The following is a 20,953-nucleotide window of genomic DNA, read 5'->3' as shown; positions in this document are numbered from 1 at the left end:
ACTTAATAGTTCTACTATCTTTTCTTATTTCTAGGCTCAGTAAAACTGGATAAAACTAACTCTGTAGAATCACTTCCAGAACTCTTAACATCTGACTCTGAAGGTAGTTATGCAGGAGTGGGTAGTCCCAGAGACTTGCAGTCACCTGACTTCACAAAAGGATTTCATCCAGAGAGGACTGAGGTTGGATTAACAATATATTTGTTTGTTTTTATCTCGTTCATCAAAGGCAGAGTTTGTATTTTGGAGTCTTTCTGCAAAGTTGTTGTACTTAAAATGGAATAGACAACTTTAAGTAGTTATTGTTTGTTTGATTAAGCAAATAAAAATTAGTGTTTGTAGCATTTATTCAACAATTTTCTGCCTGGTTTTTAGATGAAAGACAAAGCATGTGCTCAGGGAATGAAAGCCTCTCAAGCTAATAAGGAGATGAAGTCATACAAGGGAGCATCAGCATTGAAACAGTCTGTTCCACAGTCCATTCCCAGTGCCAGACACAACTCTGCAAGCTCTCCCAATTGGGTAGCAACCACTTTCAGGTGGAGTAATACTTACAGTCACTATTCTACCCTTGGTAGTGAATGCTAATAATATTCTCTTCAGATTGAAAAGCTGTCTGCTCTTCAAAACGATCATATATTACTTGAAATGTGAACTCAAGATTTTGGTAGTTTAATAAAAGTGGTACATTTTTTAATTATTCTTTGAAAAAAGCAGTGCTACTTTTCTAAAATGCTAATTTCTGACACTTTTCCCAGGCTTTGTGGGTTTGTGGCTGATGGGCTTTGTTAATACAGGTGATAAAGCTGTAGAAAGTAAAGTTGCAACTCTGAAGTGTATCATGAGCAGGGTGAATCTATGTTTGTCTTACTATGTCTACTTGATGCAGAGAGGGAAACACACCCCTCAACCAACTCTTTGGTCTTCAGACTAGTTGGAAGAAGCTTGACCCTCATCTTCTATCTTAGGGTTCTTTGTGATCATTTTCTAGAGGGTTGTATGGAATGGGAGCAAATAAAACCATAAGACTTTGTTGTAATGTCACTGTGCCTTTATGTGTTTCTCTTGTGCTATTTCTTAACTTTTTCTAATATCGCTGACATGATGTCAAGAGAAAAGCAGGCAGCACTGCTGTGTAGATTGTTTAAAGGGTTCATACTGTAGTGTATTTTGTTGAAATACTTTGGAGGAGCAGTGACCTTCCAGTGGTTAATACATTAGTTAGACTGTGGCAGTTGGGTTTACGTAGGGAGAGATGGAGAAAGTGCTGCTTATATTTCATTTCAAAGCCTGTCCTCAGATCTGGTTGTAACACATCTTGATTTATGGATGCTTTTAAGTACACGGGTCTCAATTTATAGTTTTATGTAAAACTTGAAATGTCTAGGTTTAATTCATGCTCATTTCTTTGGAAGTTGAAAATTAGGTCATTTATGAAAAAAAGACTGATTCCTAAAGATTGAGAATGTTACTGATGTTTGTACAGACCTCTGACTGCGAAGACTGTTCTGTTTATCATGTGAAATAGTTTTAATCCTGTTCTTCAAAGAAAGATCAAATTCAGCCTTCATGAAAGAGCTGTGACCAGTGCCTCTCTATTACTTAGCATGAGCATTTGACTACTAAATAAGTATCTTGGATTTAGGTATCTAATTTTTTTAGAGTAATCATAGTTCACATCTTTTTGTTTCATAGTATAATGAGTCTTGAAAGTATTTTTATAGTGTGTTCTTAAATATGTATATATTTATAAAAGTTTTGTCAGAAACATTTTATTTGAGGTTTGCCATAATTGAGGAAACAGACATAAATTATACAACTGGTCACCAATCTCATGTATGATTTAGAGGATTTCAGTGAAGGTTGGAACTGTGGAATGTAAGTAAAAATCAGTGCCTTGTAAGGTAACTTTTTATTTTTCATTCAGCCCTGCCAGCCCTCCTGCTATGGATCTGAGAACCATCATGGAAATTGAAGAAAGTATGCAGAAATGTGGAACCATGCCAAAGGCAAATTCAGGGTTGGTAAAAAACCAAAATCTATAAAAAAAGTGTGATAGACTGGGTTATTATGAATTTACTTAGTGGTTTAGGCAGTTCAAAGTTTAAAATAAGCGGGAGAAAAGCTGTCCTATTTGGTTTTGAACAGCTTTGTTTACTTCAGTTCATTATGTTGTTTTTCTGTAGGCATGCAAAATTTATCCCTTTATTTTACTCTAGTCTTGTTTTGTCAGCTACTGCGAAAGCACTAATAAACTAGTATCTTAAATAAGTGGCCTGCTCTGCTGAGCCTTTTTATTTCCAACCAAAAAGAATTAATTCTTCTCCCTAGGACTTTGGAAATTACTTGTGGATGAGTACTATATTTGATAAGTTTGTTTCTTGTCTTTCATCCTCTGACCTCCTCCAGCACTCATATCTTGATATTGACAGTTCTTCCTCAGACAGAAGCAATGGTAGTTCTTGCTTGGAGAAGCATCCAAAAAGATACAGGGAGATAAATGTACTTTTTTTTACAAGGCAGTGTATTAAACCTAGTGGTTTTTAACTAGAAACATATGGAAGAGAACTGGAGATGACTCTTAGGACCTTTTGAGGTGTGGCATTCTTGTAAAAGAGAGTTAGGACAGTAGTAATGGAGCCTGGTAAAGGGTTGTTTGCTAAGTAGATTTGGAAACTGCAAACAAAACAGCCAAGACTGAAGAATCCAAATAACTTAGAAAAGAAAATTATTACAAATAGAAAAAATGGCTATATGCTGTTATATACTTTTTTTTATCTCTGAATATTTTTGGTTTAAGGGAGCTAAGCTTAACAGTCTCTAAAAAAATCATAAAATTAGAAAATAGTAGTTTTCATCTAGTGGTAGTCCATCTCTTTTGGACACTTGATTCCTACTCTGCATGCTTTCGTTTACAGACATCTATGTGAAGAATAGTTTTATGATGCTTTTCTTTCTGTCACTCTTGATATTAATTGATCCTCCTTTTGCTTCCCAGCCTTCTGAGCCCCCCCTTCCTTGCCTCTTGGCACTCTAAACAAAGTATTTTGGTCCAGGAAAGAAGTATTTCTCAGTTTAATTTTGCAGGGTTAAAGGTGAGTCATCTCAAAGGACCTTGATCTTACGTCTTCTCTCCTTGCAATATCCATTCACAGCAGAATGGTGTCTCATGGAACCAAACTTTCTCAGAAGCAAAGGAAGATGATTGCCCTGGCAGCAAAAGATAATGGATCAATCAGTAGCAGCACGGAGCCTACCACTATAGTAACTACACCACCCCCCCCTACAAAAGTTGCAAAACTAGGGAATGCATGGTATGTTATAAATCTATCAATTCTTTCTCTTTGGAGGGTTTTGACGTTGAAATAACCTCTTAAAAGCAGACTGAACTGTTTGTGTCTACATTTGGTAGTAATCTAGAAATTCAAAGTGGGTAGAGAAATGCAGTGGTTGCAGTTTAACAGTTCTTTGAAATACTTCTATATGAGTCAGAAGACTGCATCCCATCTGGTGCTTTCCTGTGTATGATGTGGTATTTGCAGATGGTATCCAAGTAAAGCATAGATGAAGGCTGAGCACAAGCTCTGAAACTTAGGAAGGAAGGAGTTACTGAAAGAATGGTGGGTTTTTTCTGTCAAAAACATAATGAAAAATGCTAGCCCTTCCTGGGGGAAAGGTCTGCAGTGACTTTGAAGTAGAGCAAAATCGACTGAAATTAGAGATAACAAAGTTATGCGGAGTCTTGGAGCTGGGGAGGGGTGTTGGATGCTTCTAAAAATTTTTATGGTGGAAGGATGCATAATGGGTTTAAAATGACTTTTAATGCTAATTGCACACAATTTAGGTGTTCAAGTTAATATCACAGAATATGAAGAATAGAAAAATAGTATATCATCTGTTCAATGACCGAGGTTTATAACTGTTGAGGTGCTAGCCCAACTCATGCTTTGTTCTTTGTATTTACTGTTGGTATTGGATAAAAGCACAAATGCAAAATGTAAAAGTTGCAAACTATGTAAATTTAATGTGTTTAATTCTTACAGGATAAATACCTATTTGCACGCTCTTAGCTTGAAGTAAATGTTGGGCGGTTCTCCAGTTTTCCCTGTTCAAGAAGGTCTAGACTTTTATTGCAAGTTACTTCTGTTACCCTAGAAGAACTGTTCTTCTCCTCTCTCTATAGCTTACTTTTTTGTAACTCAGTGGGAACAAAGGTAGCTGCATACCCCCCACAGTCACTATTTTAAATGAAGTCTTTTTTTATACAATTTAGCTGTTTTAAATGCTATTATAGTAGTTTGGTTTTTTGTATTGGATGGATTTCAAAGTAAAATAGCATTCTGTCTTTTAAAGGGTATGTTTAGTTTCCACAGTCATCTCCCTCTTGTGTCTTTTGGCTCTCTTTCCTTTGATCTTTTATATGAATTGGGTGCTCCTTTCAGAAATAACAGTAGCAAGCATCTGCTGGAATCTTTGCCTTTCTGCTATGCTCCTGCAAGTTCAAAACAGTCAAGTAACTTGTTAGCTATTTAATGATTGTATGAAGAGGAAAAAAAAAGTCACATGGCTAGATGGCTGAGGAAAAGGTAGGCTGCTTCTTGGTGATAGTCCCTCCTTGAAAGGCGATCTGTGTCAAAAGGTTTAGGGCAATATCTAGAACTGCTTGCTTTTCTGCTTCATTTCATGTTTCTGTTACCTCATTTCTCTATTTTGGGTGGATGCTAATACAATCAGCACCTTGAGTTTTAAGTGCCTTTAGATTTATTTGAGATTCCACAGAGGTCTGTTGGTATGCTATTATCTTAAGACCATAGTAATAACAGTAATATCCTGGAAAACAACAACGGCAACGTAGAACTGGTGTTCAATATATTAGTCAGTAATGTATGGGAAAAATGTGATTCTAAAATGATATTCTGGTTATGACACCAGAACAAGCTTTGCTTGTCTGCTGGACAGTATGCAGTACATTCAGCCTTATGGTTAAAAGGCTTTAGTATCTTAAAGGATCTGTCAAGGATCATGTCAGTCTGATCTGAAATGGACAACTGTTTGGTAAATTCAAGGTAGTGTGGCATGATGTTTCCTTCAAGTAGTGATTCTGGTTGTGATGACAAAGATTCCTCCAAGAGCCAGTGAAAACAGGGACAAGGAGTCTTCTCTGGCCGTCTGTATGTCATGGATTGATTATAACTAAAAAAAAATAGTTATATCTATGTTTTTCTAGTGTCCAGCTTACAAGCTATAGAGGTATGTTACTACAGTAGCTACTTACAAAAATAAATTGCCTAAGATGACCTGGTTTTAAAAATACCTTGCACTCAGTATTTCAAGTGATTCTAAGAAAAGTTGAATTTGGGTGTTTTGATTTCTCCCAGGCAGCCAGCAGTAGGACAAGAGGGCACGATCTTAAGCTCTGCCAGGGGAAGTTTAGGTTGGATATTAGGAAGAAATTTTTTATGGAGAGAGTAATCAGGCATTGGAATGGACTGCCCAGGAAGGTGGTGGATTCACCATGCCTGGAGGTTTTTAAGGTGAGACTGGATGTGGCACTTAGTGCCATGGTCTGGTAACCACGGCGGTGTTGAATCAAGGGTTGGACTTGATGATCTCAGAGGTCTTTTCCAACCCAGTTGATTCTATGATTCTATGATTTATACAAGCAAGACTTAGATATCTGTCTTCTCAATTTATTTTCATCCATGAATGCTTAATACTAAAATTTAGGGTTTCATTTACTCCCTCGGTCCCCAAAAGTTATTCTGAAATAATATTGGTAAAATCCACAATTTTGTCTTAAGAGGAAAGAGAATGAGTTGCTTTGCACCTAACGATTCGGACTCTTCCTGACCTCTGAACAGTAATTGAAGACCTTCACAGTAGAAGAAACAAGGTTTGCAAGATTCATCTTCTGAAGTCTATTGAGCCAGATGAATTTTAGTCCTTAAAACTGGTCCTCTCAAATGCCCCAAAGAACAGGCTACCTGCTCTACACAGGTGATTCTGCAGATCAAGCAGCACCCTGGTTATTTGCCTTAGCTAATGGAGGTGTCACAGGGCAGTTACAGCTCTGAGGTTTAAAATGTACTTGGAGAAACTGACAATTGAATCACATGTTGATGAACACAGGGAATACTGAGTTATTCAATCCTGTATTATATTAAAATAATAATACTCCATCTGCATTTTCAATCTTATTACTAATGTAGTTATGCCTAAAGGCAATGAAATATAAAAGTTCTAAAAAATAAATACAATAAAATTGTTTCTAGAAATAAAAGGAGGGGAAAGGAGAATCTCTATCCTTTATCAGATGTGGATGGGAACACAGTGACAAAGGACGAAGAAAAGTCTGAGATACTTAATGCTTTCTTTACCTCACTCTTTAATAGTAAGGTAAATTCTCCAGGTGCCCAGCCCCCTGAGCTGGAAGATGGGCACGGGGGGAGCAGAATGAAGCTCCTCATAATCCAAGGGTAAGTGGTCAGTGACATGCTACACCGCTTAGACACACTCAAGTCCATGGGGCTGGATGGGGTCCAGCTGAGTGAGCTGATGGAGGTGATCACTGAGCCACTTCCCATCATTTACCAGCAGCCCTGACTAACCAGGGAGGTCCCAGACAACTGGAGTTTAGCCAATGTGACGCCCATCTACAAGAACGCTCGGAAGGAGAATGTGGGAAACTACAGGCCTGTCAGCCTGACTTTAGCTCCAGGGAAGGTCATGGAGCAGATCATCCTGGTTAATGAAGGGCAGTCCTGCCTGAATAGTTTGTTTTATTCATGCTGCCCATCTACTCTCTGACAGATAATTCTTTACATATTCAGTGTTATTTAATTTTAAACTACCAACTGCCTCTAAACTGTTCCTTGCATTTAAAAAGCAAATATGGACTGATTTTGGAATACCCATAGATAACTGTGTCCAAAAAATATATTGTGCTCTTAAGGTTCTGATTAAAGAGTTTTTGAAAAGAACTGGGCTCTACTGTGTTACACAAACATCTTAAGTGGAAAGGCTAGGGTATATTTCAGGAGGATGGAATCCAATCTAATGCTCATGTGGTCTCCATGCATGATTCCGTACGTTCCTCTCCTGTGTTGCTCTGGCTGCTGTTCTGGAAAATGCCAATAGCTCAAGAATTCAAGCAAAGAACAGTGAGAGCTAGATGAATATTTAAAATTAGCTCTAGCTGCTGGAATAAACTTTAAGCTGCTTTAGGCAAGCAGTAAATTATTGGATTGCCCTTGCTAGTTTCTTAAAGTATTTTGTATGTATGAATAAGTGTTACTCATCTGCTCTAGTATTATATTTGCAAAGTTATAGTCTGTAAATTCACAGTGGATTATGAGAGTGCATTTGTCAATAGATTGAGCTTTCCACACATGCAATATAGTAAGAACCATAGAACTTGTGTTCCAGTGAAATCAGATAATCTTGAATGTGCAGTGAGTGCACTTGCCAGAAGGGTGTGGGACCTTCTGGCTCTTTTTTGGTTGACTGAAAGTCAGAGTCTGTCATACACAATACCTTTTCCACCAAAAGAAACCTCCAGTTTCATAGTTTTTGTGGAAACTGAACCTATGTTTCCTCCCTTGAAGAAAGGTGAAAATTAGAAGGAAAAAAAAATAAAAATAAATCAAATACTTTGAAAGAATCTCCAAAGTTAACTAGATGTTGACTTTATTAGTTCTCGAAACCTACTTTGATCGAGGGAGGGGCGGTGTTGCTTATTTGTTTTGGGGCTTTTTTAAGATCAAGAGAGCCTGTGGCTTTTCAAGACTGGAGGCATAAAGAAATTTGAAGTCTCTCTTGAGAATTAACAATTGTATATTTAATGTCTAGGTTGTCAGTTTGACAGTATTCCAGCTTATACTGAAACATCAACAGCTGTTTTGGAACTTCATCCTTTGATGTTTTGCAGTTACAGCTTAGAGAAACTTAGTCATATTCCACTTATTAAAAAAAATGTATAAATTAGTTTTTCTAATTTTACAAATTAGATTGAAATGACAATATATCAGACAGGACAGCCTGAAATTTAGAGTTGTGACTGTTAGAAAAGTTTTATACCAGTTTAAGACAAACCATTTTAAGTCAAGATTAATTGTTTTGGGTAGGTTCACAAACTGGAAATGACACAGTTGATTTTTGGGGGGGAAGATTGTTTTGATGTTTGGTTTGGTTTTTTTTGTTTGTTCTCTGTTGCAATACATTTCTGATTGCAGTACAGAATTTTTGTGAAAACGGGTAGACTACTTAAAATGTTAGTAGCAAAAGAAACTTCTATGGAAGCAGATCATGTGGACCATCTGCCAACTTGGTATAATAGGTTTGGGGAAGTTCAAACACTTGCCTTGGCCTCTGTGTGCCAACTGGTGGTAGGAATAGAGGATGTGCAAAATGACTCTGAGCCCCTGCATCTGGAGGTTCCCATTCTGATTTCTATGTCTTCTGAGCTGCTCATCCAATATTTAACTTAAAGAAAAACCAAGAAAAAAGAAAAAGACCCAAACTTAAACCGGGGTGGTCTAACATCAGACATCATATATAGCTTTCAGGTGCTTTTGTTGTAAGATTTCAGATACAATGTTGCAATGTTTTAATTCCTTTGTATTTCTTATCTTAAATTGTATACCACCTAGATATAGTTTGAAAGTCTTTGACTTCAGATGCTTCCCTTCTTATGGCAGCTGCACAAACAACTGGCACTGTATAAAGAGCTTGTTTTACTTCAGTAGTGTTTATAATTAGTCCTTTGTTTCTTTGAGTAGATAATGAGCAGAGCTGTTCTTCCAGAATGTACTTGGTGTATTTAACAATGAATGGGACTGCTATGCTTAAAAAAGTTAAGTCTTAAGCAAATGTATGAAGAATTAATCCCAAAGCCTTGATGGGTAAGGGAAGGACTAATGGTAATTGCCTTGAATTCTGTAAACAAAAAGGCTTTGGGATCAGGAAGAGTTCGTAATACCCAAGGTGCTAAATTGCTATATTTTCATAATGGTTTATTTTTAAAAGATAATATGCAGGCTCTAGTTCAGTAACTTATGCTTGGTCAAGTTAAAGAAAATCAAGGATATCAGTTGAGCTTCACTGTGGATTAAGTGATTTATAGAGCATCTAAAAGGTACAAGTAACTCATTCAATATCTCAGGGAAAAAAGATCAGCTATACTTGACTTTCATGGTAGTAAACTGCCAGTATTAGATCAACAGTACTAGGGCATCGTGTGGTTTGTGAAAATATTTTTCATGGACTAGTACTGTTAGACAGCTTGTCTAAGACAAGCTGTCTGCGGAAAAAAAAATGATTTTTAAGAGGATGTGTTAGGGGGAATAGAAGGAGGGATGGGTTTTTGGTTTGATTTCTTTATTTTTAATTCTAATGAAATTTCAAAACTACTGGCTTGTTCTGTTCTCATAGATATTTATTTCCTGTTCTTTACCTATTTGACCCAAAATGACTTATTTTAGCAAATGGGGTCTATCAGGATAATGATGAAATAGAAAAACTGAGTAATATTATATTTTTATTTTTAGCAAGTGAAAGGGTTCTCTTTAATATCTGAATCATGGAACAATATGGAGTTTTGGAAAGTGCAAATATAAAGTGAATTGGTTTTGTTTGGTTTTTGTTTTTAAAAAGGTCGTCTTCGTTACATTCTGCCTTGCCCAAGTCATTCCGTGATCTTGTAATGGAAGAAGAAAAAAGTATGAGTGTGAATAGTTCATCTGGTACTGGTATCAGAAGATGTGGATATAAAGGATCTGAGGATTCATTAGTCCAAAACACCTTAAGGTAAGAATGTAGTCTTTTCTAATTGATCAATCATTATACAGGAATCACAGTGACCTTGTTTAGATTCTGTTGAAAAAAGAAATAATAAAATTGTAATTTGAAAAAAGAATCCCATCTAATGATTCTATTAATAGGATTTATGAATAGAATACTCTTTTGAATAGGAAACACAAATACTAAAGCAGTTTAATGCCACTGCTAATACTTTGTTTCAAGGTCAAAGCGTTTGTGTCCGTATAGATGGAGATATATATATATATATGTATATATACAAACACTTCAGCCTCCAAACAAAATATGTGTGTGTGTTTGTTTGTATATGTATGTATAAAATGATAATCCTATATTTTCTAACTTCTGTAGAAATTATGTATTCATTAGCATTCAGGGGTATTTCTGTGTAACCACTGACTGGATAAAATCAGTTTATTCAAACACAGTTCTGGCATTTCCTAATACGAGTTTTCTTATAAACTGACTTAATTGTTTAAGAGGAATTTTTCATGGATTAGGAGGGTTTACAGAAATATTGATACATTGGTTATGTCTGTGTATTATAACTACTGCAAGACTACAGTTCTAAGGTACTGCTAAGGTGCTTCTAAGCTGCCCACTCACCTGCATCTCTTCCCCCTGTCATCAGTAACTTTCAATGCTAGGCATTTCAGATATATTCACAAGACAGAGAGCCTGAAAATCTTAGATTTTCCCACCTCCTATCTGGAAGTAATGCAGGCCAGCTGACCCACAGTGGTGCAGAAGCCGAGATGACAGCAGGACTGGCTGGGCGGTGGCCTTCGTGGCAAGCGCAGAGCCGCAGTGTGCCAGAGTGAGGTGAGCAGGGCAGACTGCATGACAGAAACCAGGACGAACCACAGAGAATTCCATTGTGATGAGGCAGGGTTGAGGTCAAACCTGCAAGTCATGTTGTGCTCAGGAACAGCAAGGCTGGGCTTGGGCATAGCTGCAGCATGGCTCAAGAACGACTGAGGGACTGAGCTTAAATGCAGCTCCTGAGTAAAAAGCAGTAGCCTCTGTAATCCTTCAACTTTTCCTTACAGCCCAGCTCTGTTCACAGCAGCTTGACTCAAGTTTACACAGCTGCATTGAGGGAGAAGAGTTTGCAGAGCCCATTGATGCATAGAGAGCCCTGACACTCATTATCTACTAGTTTTTCTTATGAACTCCTGTTCTGTTCTCCTCCAGTAACTGACTCCTCTTTAAGGAAAAGTGTATTCTACTGGGCCTCACTTTTGGTTGCTCAGCTTGTATAAAAACTGGTGTTTCCTTAGGACAGAAGTAGTACATGTCTTATTGGTAGATAAAGAACAAAATGAGGGTAGAAATATAGGAACACTGTGTGTGGGATGGTGTCTGAGCAGAGATGTAGGAGAGATTTGGAGAGTGTGTGTGATGAGTACACATTCTTCAGGAACAGAGGGATAAAGCTGAAGTTGCTGTAGTGAGTGGACATGTAGGGACATGAAACACAAATCCACACAAAACCAGGTATTCATTTTGTTGCTTGCACGATAATAAAACTTTTCATCATAGAGGAGATGGCAAGAGCTGGTGCACTGGATGCTATTATTAGCTTTGTCACAACAGCTTTGTAATCTTCATGAAGTCATTTCTTTTCCTTTCACATTGCTCTGTCTAGTCTGTGCACTCTGGGCAGTCTGCATGCTCTTAAAGTGGATTATTTGAGCTGAATCCAGGTCTAACATGTTAACTGTCTGAAAATGTTACATTAAGCCAGTGGAAACCTAGTAGATGGCTAAATTGACTATCATCAGTTTGAAAAGAAGGTACTTCTAGAGCTATTTCAGGATGGTTTTGAATTGTGTCTGAAGACACTTATTTCTCTCTATTAGGTATAAAGAGCCTCAGTGACTCGTTCCTCCATCTGAAACTTATGAGTTGAGTTTCTAGTTTAAGGTAATTTTCTTCTTTGACTGTACAGTTCCTGTCACAGTAGGCTCTGATTTTTCCCTGTGGCATTCAAGGACTATTTCTGTGAAGATTAATTATCCATACCCTTACCTCTTCCTTTTTAAGGAAAAGAAATTACACACGTGTAGAGCATAAGTAATCCTCACCTGTTGATGTCAGATTTGTTGATGGAACACTGAAGATACTTGCATGACTAATGTTCCTGCTTTTACTTTTTCTTTGGATAAAATGTGTGGTAATTAAACTGACAATTTTTTTATGTCTGTGGATTTTGGATGGTTGCATAAACACTCTTCTATGCCACCTTCAAATTTATGCAACCCAGAAATTTTCTGTATGTAAGCCATGTCATTTATTGTGGTGATGTGGACTGGATTTTGTCCAGATGCAGATCATCCCAAAAGCTGGGGTGTGTGGATGTGGCTGCATTGTTTCCAGGGGCACCTCACCTTGGGAGTTATGCTGTGCAGCTGTGCATGTGTAGCTCATAGTCCAAGCTAAAAACACAGGCCTGGCGTGACTTAACTTTGTTGTGGCAGCCTGAGTTGTCTTCACTGTTTTACTCCGGGGAGCAGTGAAGAGTCTTAGTGGAAACAAGTATTTGTGGCTTTGTGTGGGAACGACCTAGTTCTGTCACGGCTAATAATGAGCTAATAAGTAGTACATGACTCAAATGGTACAGCAAAACCCAAGAGGTTCTGCAGGAGACCAGGCTTTGTGTTCTTTTTCTAAGAGCAGTTATTAGATCAGGGAGGCACTGGACCTGACCTGGCTTCAAATGAACAAATCCTAAAGAAACACTGGGGAGCTGAGTGCTGGGACATTTTGGTGGCTGTGCAGGAATCATGGCAAGTTCAGCCAACTGAGTTAATCAGGTTGGTTCAGTACTGATGATATTTGGCTAGTTTGTTACCATGCAGAACCACTTATATGTCTGCATCAGTCTTTAATTTCCAGGACTTCCAGGTTTCCAAGTTCTGTATTTTTGAGCCTTTTTTTTTCCATTTTCCTGTATATACTAGCTTCACGTTTCCTGTCTATTCCATTTCTCCTAGTTATTTTGATGCCAGCTGAGGAATTAATCTAGTATGTTGAAATATCTGCAGTTGATTTAATATCTGGACTGAATATCTTGCTAACAAGAAGCACAGATGTATATATGGACAAACAGCTTCAAAATACCTCGACTGCTTCCTACATTTTAAAGCCACATTTAAATTGAGGGAGATGACACAAGTATTTACTTGTCTTTTAACTGATTGCTAGAGTATGCTGTGATGCTGGAACTAGTAATTCCAGTTTTTGGAAATTCCTGTTGAGGTGGTTTTTTTGGCTGTTTAGGTTTTTTGGTTTGTTTGTTTGTATAGTACTCTAGAAAGATCTTTTAGTCTGTACTGAGACAACTTTGTCAAGTACAACATTCTACTTGGGGTCATTTATAGTAGTGCTGTGAGTTCTTTGGGTTGGGAGTGGGAAGAAGAGTGTAGCTGTCAAATTGGTTACTGTCAAACGTGCAGGAAGGTGAGTATTACTAAAGCAGGTGGAAAAAGAGATAAAGCTGAGAGATAATACGAGTATAAAAGTGCAAAAAGCTGCCTTCATCTCCTCTTCTTCTTCCCTCCTCTGGTTCTTTCGTGCTTTTAATATGTTGTTATCTTAAAGTGCAGTAAAACCTGGATGCTAATTTATCATGGAATCATAGAATGGTTTGGGTTGGAAGAGATGTTAAGGATCATCTGGTTTCATCCCCCCTGCCATGTGCAGGGACATGTTTTCCTAGATGAGGTTGCTTCGAGCTCCATCCAGCCTGGCCTTGAACACATCCAGGGATGGGGCATCCACAACTTCTCTGGACAACCTGTTCCAGTGCCTCACCAACCTCACAGCAAAGTTCCTCATAATATCTAATCTAAACCTACTGTCTTTCAGCTTGAAGCCATTCCCCCTTGTCCTTTCACTACACACTCTTGTAAAATGTCCCTATCTGTCTTTCCTGTATGCTCCCTTCAGGTACTGGAAGGCTACAATTTGGTCACCTTGAAGCCTTCTCTTTTCCAGGCTGAACAAACCGAATTCTCTCAGCCTTTCCTTGTACAAGAGTTGGTGCTCCATCCCTCTGATCATCTTGGTATCCCTCCTCTGGACTCACTCCAAGGTCCATGTTTTTTTGTGCTGAGGATCCCAAAGCTGGATGCAGATAAAAAGTAGTGCCCTACTGTTGAAATCATAGAATAATTTAGATTCTGTAGTTCAGACTCCCACTCTAAGTAAGTCAAACTAGATCATTGTGCTCAGAACCTGGTCTAGTTGAGTTGTGACTGCTTCCAAGTGTGAAGATACCCCAAACTTTTTGGGCAACATGTTTCAGTGTATAATCATCTCCATATGGGATTTTTATTTTTTCTATATCTGTCTGGGATTTCCTATTTTGCCTCTTGCGTATGTTGCTTCTTATTGTGCCCCTCTAAGAAGATTCTTGCTGCATCTTTTCTCTACCCTCCAGTGAGGTTGTTGAAGACAACAGCAGTGAGATCTGCCCTTTGCTGACTCCCTTTGGGATTAACACCTAATCTTGGTGGCCCTCTGCTGGGCTTGTTCCAACCTGACAGCATCCTTCTTGAATGGAGGAGCACAAAAGTGAGAATGATACTCTGTTTATAGACTAATAGATACAGGGTATCTATTCTTCATTTATATGAAGAATCAATTCCTCTGACTGCCTTGCTATACTTTTTGTATTATAGCCCAGGATGCAGTTGGCTGCCTTTGCTGCCAAGGCACAGGCTGATGACATCTTCGACTTCTTGCCAGCCAGGACTCTGCAGGTTCTGCTTTCTCTCTGCAGAGCTGCTTTCTTGCGAGCCAGCCCCTGGCTTGTACTGCTTTGTGGGGCTGTTCTCTTCCAAATACAGGACTTTGCACTTGCTGTTGAAATTCATTGGTTCTCAGCTGCACATTTCTCTGGCCTCTTGAGGGCTTCTGAGTGGCAGCGTGGCATCCAGAATGTGCACTGTCCACATCCTTTCCCCATCCATCTGTGGCCTGCTGAGGGTGTGTTTTCTTGTACCAGAGACGCTTGAAAGGATTGGTTCCAGTATCAGTCCTTGAGAACCACCACAAGTACTTGGTTTCCATTTGGACTTTGTACAGCTAATCCATTTCCAGCCTATTTTATGCCCATCTTGTAGTCCATTTACTCAGTCCATATTTTTCAGACTGAGTACAAGGATACATGTCCTGGCAAAGTGCACTGTTTGTTTGGTGGGCAAATTATATTTTTTGAGAAAGAGGTCAACACAGTTCATTTAAATGTCATTTTTGATGATGGATGTTGGATTCCAGATTTTTTGAGATCTTGCCCTCATTGCTTAGCGGTAGGAATCATGGTTTTTGTTGTCTTTGGAATTGTGTTCTGGGGAAAATATTCCATACAGAGAACTTAGTAGTTACTGGAATTCTCTTAGCGTTCTATAGGGGTTTTTTTGTGTCATTTTCAAGAGTTTGTGGTCACTTACAAAGGATTACCAAAACCTTAAAGAAAGTTGAGACTGATTTATTGTAATAGCAACACCCTTAGAGTTATTTGCAATGCCACAGAATAATTCAAAAAAGTCTGCCAGCATTTCATAGTATGCTGTAACACTTTTTTTAGAGTTCTGGAAGTTGCAGAAGTTGTCAAAGAGAGGTATTAAATCATGAGAATAGTGTCCTCTCTTCGTACTGGTGTAGGATTTTTCTTACAAAAATCCTCATCTCTTAAGGAATACAATATACAAAATGTGACTTGTTTTACTAAGAGGTTAACATTTTGCAACTGCATAAAATGTCAGCCTGTGGGAACTCTATAAATATTTCAAGATATTTTTTTTTTTCTATTCTGTTAATTCTGATTTTATGCTATTCTTATGAATGTGTGGGGGGGTGGTTACAGGATGAGTACTGAAAGTCCATAATTTTTGGGCTTACACTTGAGGAAGTAATTTCCTCTAGTGCTATTGTAGCACTGGTTCTTTTATATGAAATGCTTAATTTGAATGCAAGACAGTTGGATTTTTATCTTGAAGCCATATTCTTTTCATATTAATTGCAAAGTTTTATAGTCAGTGCTGTTAGTGCATAACTCAGTTGGCTAATTCACATGTAAAAAAGGAAAAAAGCCTTTTTTTCCCTAATAAACAACCAAAACCAAAAATGATGCACTTTTGTTTAAATGCTCAAATGTTAGGAAATGCCAGAATTAATGTCCAAACTGAAGTTCCATTAAGATCTAGTAGTTAGAAATGAGCATCAGTGTCTCCTTTAGTCACAGTATCTCACTTAAAAACAAATTCACCATTGCATTGTAATGCCTTTCTTCTGGAAAAACCATACACATTTGTTCAAATTGCCTACTGGAAGTTTGTACTTCACAATGTGATGTAGGAGAATGCTCTGTCTGTGACTTTCAGTCTCCTTTCCTCCCTTTTCCAGGTGCACCAGTAGAAGTAGCCCAGGTCTGGAAGACCATGTTATGGATTCTCCTCAGCTGGAGAATCATAAGTAAGTTTGACAGTGGCTTAGATTCTGTGTGTTGTGCTGACTTTGCTCTTGATGTTGCCTCATAATGTTGTTTGTGTTTTTTGCAGTCCTTGGTCAGCAGCGTCACCAGCCAGCTCTCCTGTGATGGCACCTGTCATGTTTTCAGCTATTGTAGAGGAAGAGCTCCAGCAAGAGGCTGCTCTTATTAGGAGCAGAGAAAAACCTTTGGCTTTGATCCAGGTAAAGTGCCAAGTTACTGCTGCTGTAAAGTAACACAGTGTGTTTCCAATGGCTGTTTCAGAGATCAGTTATTAGTATTAATTATGTATTAGTACATGCCATTTATATGATAATGTTAAATATAATTTAATAATAACTTTACTTTGCTCCTTGATAAGGTAGACCTGTATTAAAGTCAGGTTGACTACTTAGTCCATGATAAATATATTCACAGCATCAGAGAATGGTTGAAGTTGAAAGGAACCTCTGGAAATGTCTAATCCAAATCCCTGCTCAGAGCAGGGCCAGTCAGATCAGGTTTCTCAAAGTTGCCTTGCAAGGATGGAGACTAATAGCCTCTCTGGGAAACCTATTCCAGGGACCACTCTCACAATAAAAGACTTTTAAATGCAATTTTCTGTTTTTCAATCTGTGCCCTTTGCCTCTTCTCCTGTCTTTGGGCACCACTGAGAAGAGCATGGCTCAGTATTTATTGTCACCTGTCAGATATTTATACACTTTGATAAGATCTCCCAAAGCCTTCTTTTCTCCATGCTAAACAACTGCAGTGTGCTCAGCATCTCTTCAGTGTCAGATGCATCAAGCTCTTAATCATTTTTTGCCTCTTCAATGGACTATCTCCAGTATATCCGTGTGTCTCTTGTGCTGAGGAATCCAGCAGTGGACCCAGCGCTCCAAATGTGTCTCACCACCGCTGAGTAGAGGGAAAGGGTCATCTATCTCATTTTGATGGCAATGCTGTCCCTCACAGAGCACAGAAGGCTGTCCTACTTCTTTGCTATATGCACACGTTGCTGGCTAAAAGTCAGCTTTGTCCACCAGAACTCCAGCTGCTTTTATGGTGGGCTGCTTACCAGCTTGTCGACTCCCAGTGTGTACTGGTGCCTGGGATTATTCTTCCCAGGAGCTGGACTTTGTGTTTTCCTTTCTTGAACTTCATGAGGTTCCTTGTAACTCATTTCTCCCGTGTGTCTGGGTCTCTCTGAGTGGCAGCACAGCTGTCTGGTATATCAGCCACCCCTGCAGCCTTGATGAGGGTGCACTGTGTTCTATCATGTGGGTTATTGATGAAGATGTTAAACAGTACTGGCCCTAGTCTCAGTATTGGTGCTAATACCTGACATCTAACTGGACTTTTTGCCACTGGACACAACCCTTTGAGATCACAAGTTCAACCAGTTTTCAGTCTCTCACATGCCATTTATATGGTCCATTCTTAGGCTTGTCCACTTAAGCTCTTAGTCCATACTTAAGCTGTAACGCTTTGCTAGGGATCAAGATGAGGGTTGCTGATAAGTAGTCACCCTATTGCAGTTTTTGAATGTAGCACTGACATTTGATTCCTTCAAGTTCTCAGGAACCAATCTTTCAAAGATTTTTTTTTTTGGGAGTGAGGCTTGCAGATATATTAGCCATCTCTTATCTCAGGGGCTTGAGATTGCTGAAGACTGATCTTGCCACTAAAGACCAAGATGAAGACGACTGTTGGGTCCCCAACCTTTTCCGTGCCTTTGTCATTCAGCAGTTGTCTTTTTTTGCTGCTGTAGAAGCTTTTTTTGTTGCCCTTCAAGTTCCTTGACAGATTCCGCTACAAATGGGCACTGACTTTCTTAATTCTGTTCTTGTGTGCTTACAGTGTCTGTGTTTTCCTTCTGTGTCACCTTTCTCTGCTTCCACCTCTTATATGCTTCCTTTTTGTTTGAGTTTTGTCAGGAGCTCTTTTTATGTCCATGCAGTCCTCTTGCCACTCTTGCTGGCATGAACCATTTCTGAGGTTGGAGGAGATGATCCTTAAAATCAACCAGCTGACCTGGACCCCTCTGCTTTCTGAGACCATAACTCTTGAATTTTTTCCAAGCAGACCCCTTCAGATCATAGTCTTCTCTTCTGACGTCCCAGGTTGTTATTTGCTATTTGTCTTGTTCCCAACTCTCAAGATCTTGAGCTCCAGCATCTCATTGTCATTGCAGCCAAGGCTACCCTCAACCTTCTTATCCCTGACCAGTCCTTTTTTTGCAAGTATGAGATCCAGCAGAGTGTCTCCCTTGATCAACTCCTTGATCATTTGTGTTAAGAAGTTTTCATCAATGCAAACCTCCTGGACTACTTGTTCCCTGCTGTGTTGCCTTTACAGCAGATACTATGGTGGTTCAGTTTCCCATGAGTAGCAGGGCCTGAAAACATGAGGTTTCTTCAAGTTGCCTGAAGAAAATCTCACCTACTACTCCTTCCTGATTGGAGGTCTGTAACAGGCATTCATTCAGGACCAGTAAAGCCAGTTCATAACTATGCCAGTGTTGTAAATGTAGATCTGACACTGACATACATGTTCTTTTTTTTCTTCCAGATCGAGGAGTGTGCAATTCAAGATTTATTAATCCACTATGAAGCTTTTGACAACCCTGATGAATTTGTGACTGTTGAAAGGGCTTCACAGGGACCTATAGCTGCACCTATGTGGAACAAGCACTAATGTGTACTCTTCAAAGTCCTCCCTTACACAGTCTTCACAGTTGTATGTGCACTTTTGAAGTTTTAATTCTTGCTACAAGTAAAACAGGACTGGAAGAATAAAAATCATGAAACTTTTAACATCAGCATTAAAACACTGCCCATAATCACTAGGTATTTGTTAGAGAGAATGAAATAATATGTTCACTGTGTCCTTTTCCCACAGTATCTATTGTATGTATGTTTTGAGAGAATTTCTTTAACAAGACATACTATTAGTAATGTTACATGAAGCTGTAGATTGGGAATGCATTTGCTAATCTTAAATTGTAAGGGTCTTTTGTTAAATTTTCAGGTGGCTGGAAAGTGAGTGCTTATTTTGTGATTTAATGTGGAATTGAATGTGCAGAATTACACACTTGAAAAGTTTGGGGGATAGTATGTCCTTTAGAGCTTTCTGACCAATTGGGAATATTGGAAAAAAGTTTGTGCTTGAACTTTGTGTAAAGGTACAGTTTGATGATGCAGTTTTCCTTAAGTTCCGTGTGCCAGTACTGGTTCTCTGGTTGCTGTGGCCAGTACATTTCACTGTCGTGCCCCAGGCTGTTCCCAAGTGCCCGGCCTTTGCCTTCTCCTGGCTCAATTGTATATGTTTTCCACTGTTGTGAGATCAGCCTTTGAGCAGTGAGCTCTGTCATGAAGTAAAGCACACAGTTGGATAGAACGTGGCGGCACTTAATTAGCCCATCTATAGTCTTATTCTGGTAAATATGGTACAGTTTTAGAACCACTGTGTTTGAGGAACAATTCACTTGAAATGCTGAAGGAAATAAATCTGAGCATGCATTATTAAAGCTATAGAGATGAGTGCTTGACTGGGAATTTGCAAACATCTAACCTTCAAAGATTATCATAGATGGCTTTCAATAGTGTGTTCCAAAGTTCTCTGTGCCTGGTTGAAACAAATTTGTATATAAAAAAAAAGAAAAAAAAAAGGTAGCCTTATCTGCAGTATTCTGTCTAGTTTGTCTTGTTTGTGTAGGTGTGTTTGAACTTGTACTTTCTCAGTAGTGTTAGTTCTTGCAAACTCTGGAAAACTGGAATTGAGAGAGCTATAGAAAATGAATGTAGAGAATTGATCACTGTGTGATAAAAGAATCTTGAAAAAACCTACGTAGATATGTCTTAATGATTTCAGGTCAAGCTACACCAAAAAAATTCCCCACAAAAATTGTAAACAAACGCAATAAACCATAAAATCTTGATTTACACAAAGTTAATATACTTCTATGTGCTGTCTATATATAATCAATGATTTAGGTAACTGCAGAGTGATCTGAAAGTATTTCTTTTCTGTATGAAACAAGAACTGTAGGCATTTTGAAGCTGCACAGACGAAAAAAGATGTAACTTTTAATTCTGTTTTAAATTCTACTGGTGATTCATTCACTATACTGATGATACTGCTTGCAGTAAGGGCTTTACTTGATGCACTGCAGGGCTTTAGGGCCTGCTGAAACTATACTTCTGATTTAAAAGGAAGCTTATGTACTGTGAGAAACAGCTATAAAGGAAGTGGACCTTTCCAGGTGTGAACCCAATTTGTTATCAAATGTAAAATTATTGTAAAGTTCCTAATTTGTGTTTTTTTTTTTTCTTTTCAAAATATGCTGTTTAAAATCTCATTCTCCTGATATTGTAAGAGGATTGATGCTTCCACTGTGCCAGGGAGCTTGACTGCTTTAAGTTCTGGGTTTATTGTCACAGTTTGTTTAGGCATCATCACTTATATGTAATACTCCTAAACAAAAATAAGGAATGATCAGTGTGCCACTCTTCTTGAGCTGAGAATGTTTTTAAACTGTTGTGGTAGAATAGCTTAAAGTTAAGGCTAAACTGTGACACAGAAGGCTGGCATTTTCTAAGTCAGATGCCCAAGTCTGTGACCTTTCTCATAATGCTAAAAATGAATTCCGTCTTTGTTCAC

At 38.5% G+C, this 20,953-nt stretch overlaps 1 protein-coding gene across 3 annotated transcripts in view; it reads left to right on the top strand.

Annotated features, from left to right (window-relative positions):
- IBTK (inhibitor of Bruton tyrosine kinase) overlaps positions 1-20,604 on the top strand; it is a 55,898-nt gene extending 35,294 nt beyond the window's left edge. For 2 of the 3 annotated variants that reach the window (XM_027743191.2, XM_027743190.2), the window contains exons 22-29: positions 35-183; positions 376-539; positions 1,928-2,020; positions 3,156-3,314; positions 9,652-9,804; positions 16,228-16,296; positions 16,383-16,515; positions 18,863-20,604. In XM_027743191.2, the coding sequence (XP_027598992.2) occupies positions 35-183; positions 376-539; positions 1,928-2,020; positions 3,156-3,314; positions 9,652-9,804; positions 16,228-16,296; positions 16,383-16,515; positions 18,863-18,988 (1,046 nt within the window). In that variant the 3' untranslated portion in view covers positions 18,989-20,604. The remainder of the gene's footprint in view (positions 1-34; positions 184-375; positions 540-1,927; positions 2,021-3,155; positions 3,315-9,651; positions 9,805-16,227; positions 16,297-16,382; positions 16,516-18,862) is intronic. The other variant, XM_027743192.2, reaches the window with a different exon arrangement.
- Positions 20,605-20,953: the final 349 nt, after the last annotated feature.

This window comes from Pipra filicauda, unplaced genomic scaffold, assembly GCF_003945595.2.
Source record: "Pipra filicauda isolate LSUMZ 115617 unplaced genomic scaffold, ASM394559v2 scaffold403_size635245_pilon, whole genome shotgun sequence".
NCBI lineage: Eukaryota > Metazoa > Chordata > Aves > Passeriformes > Pipridae > Pipra > Pipra filicauda.
The sequence above is the reverse complement of the archived record's forward strand: the minus strand, read 5'-3'. Positions and strand labels throughout refer to the sequence as shown.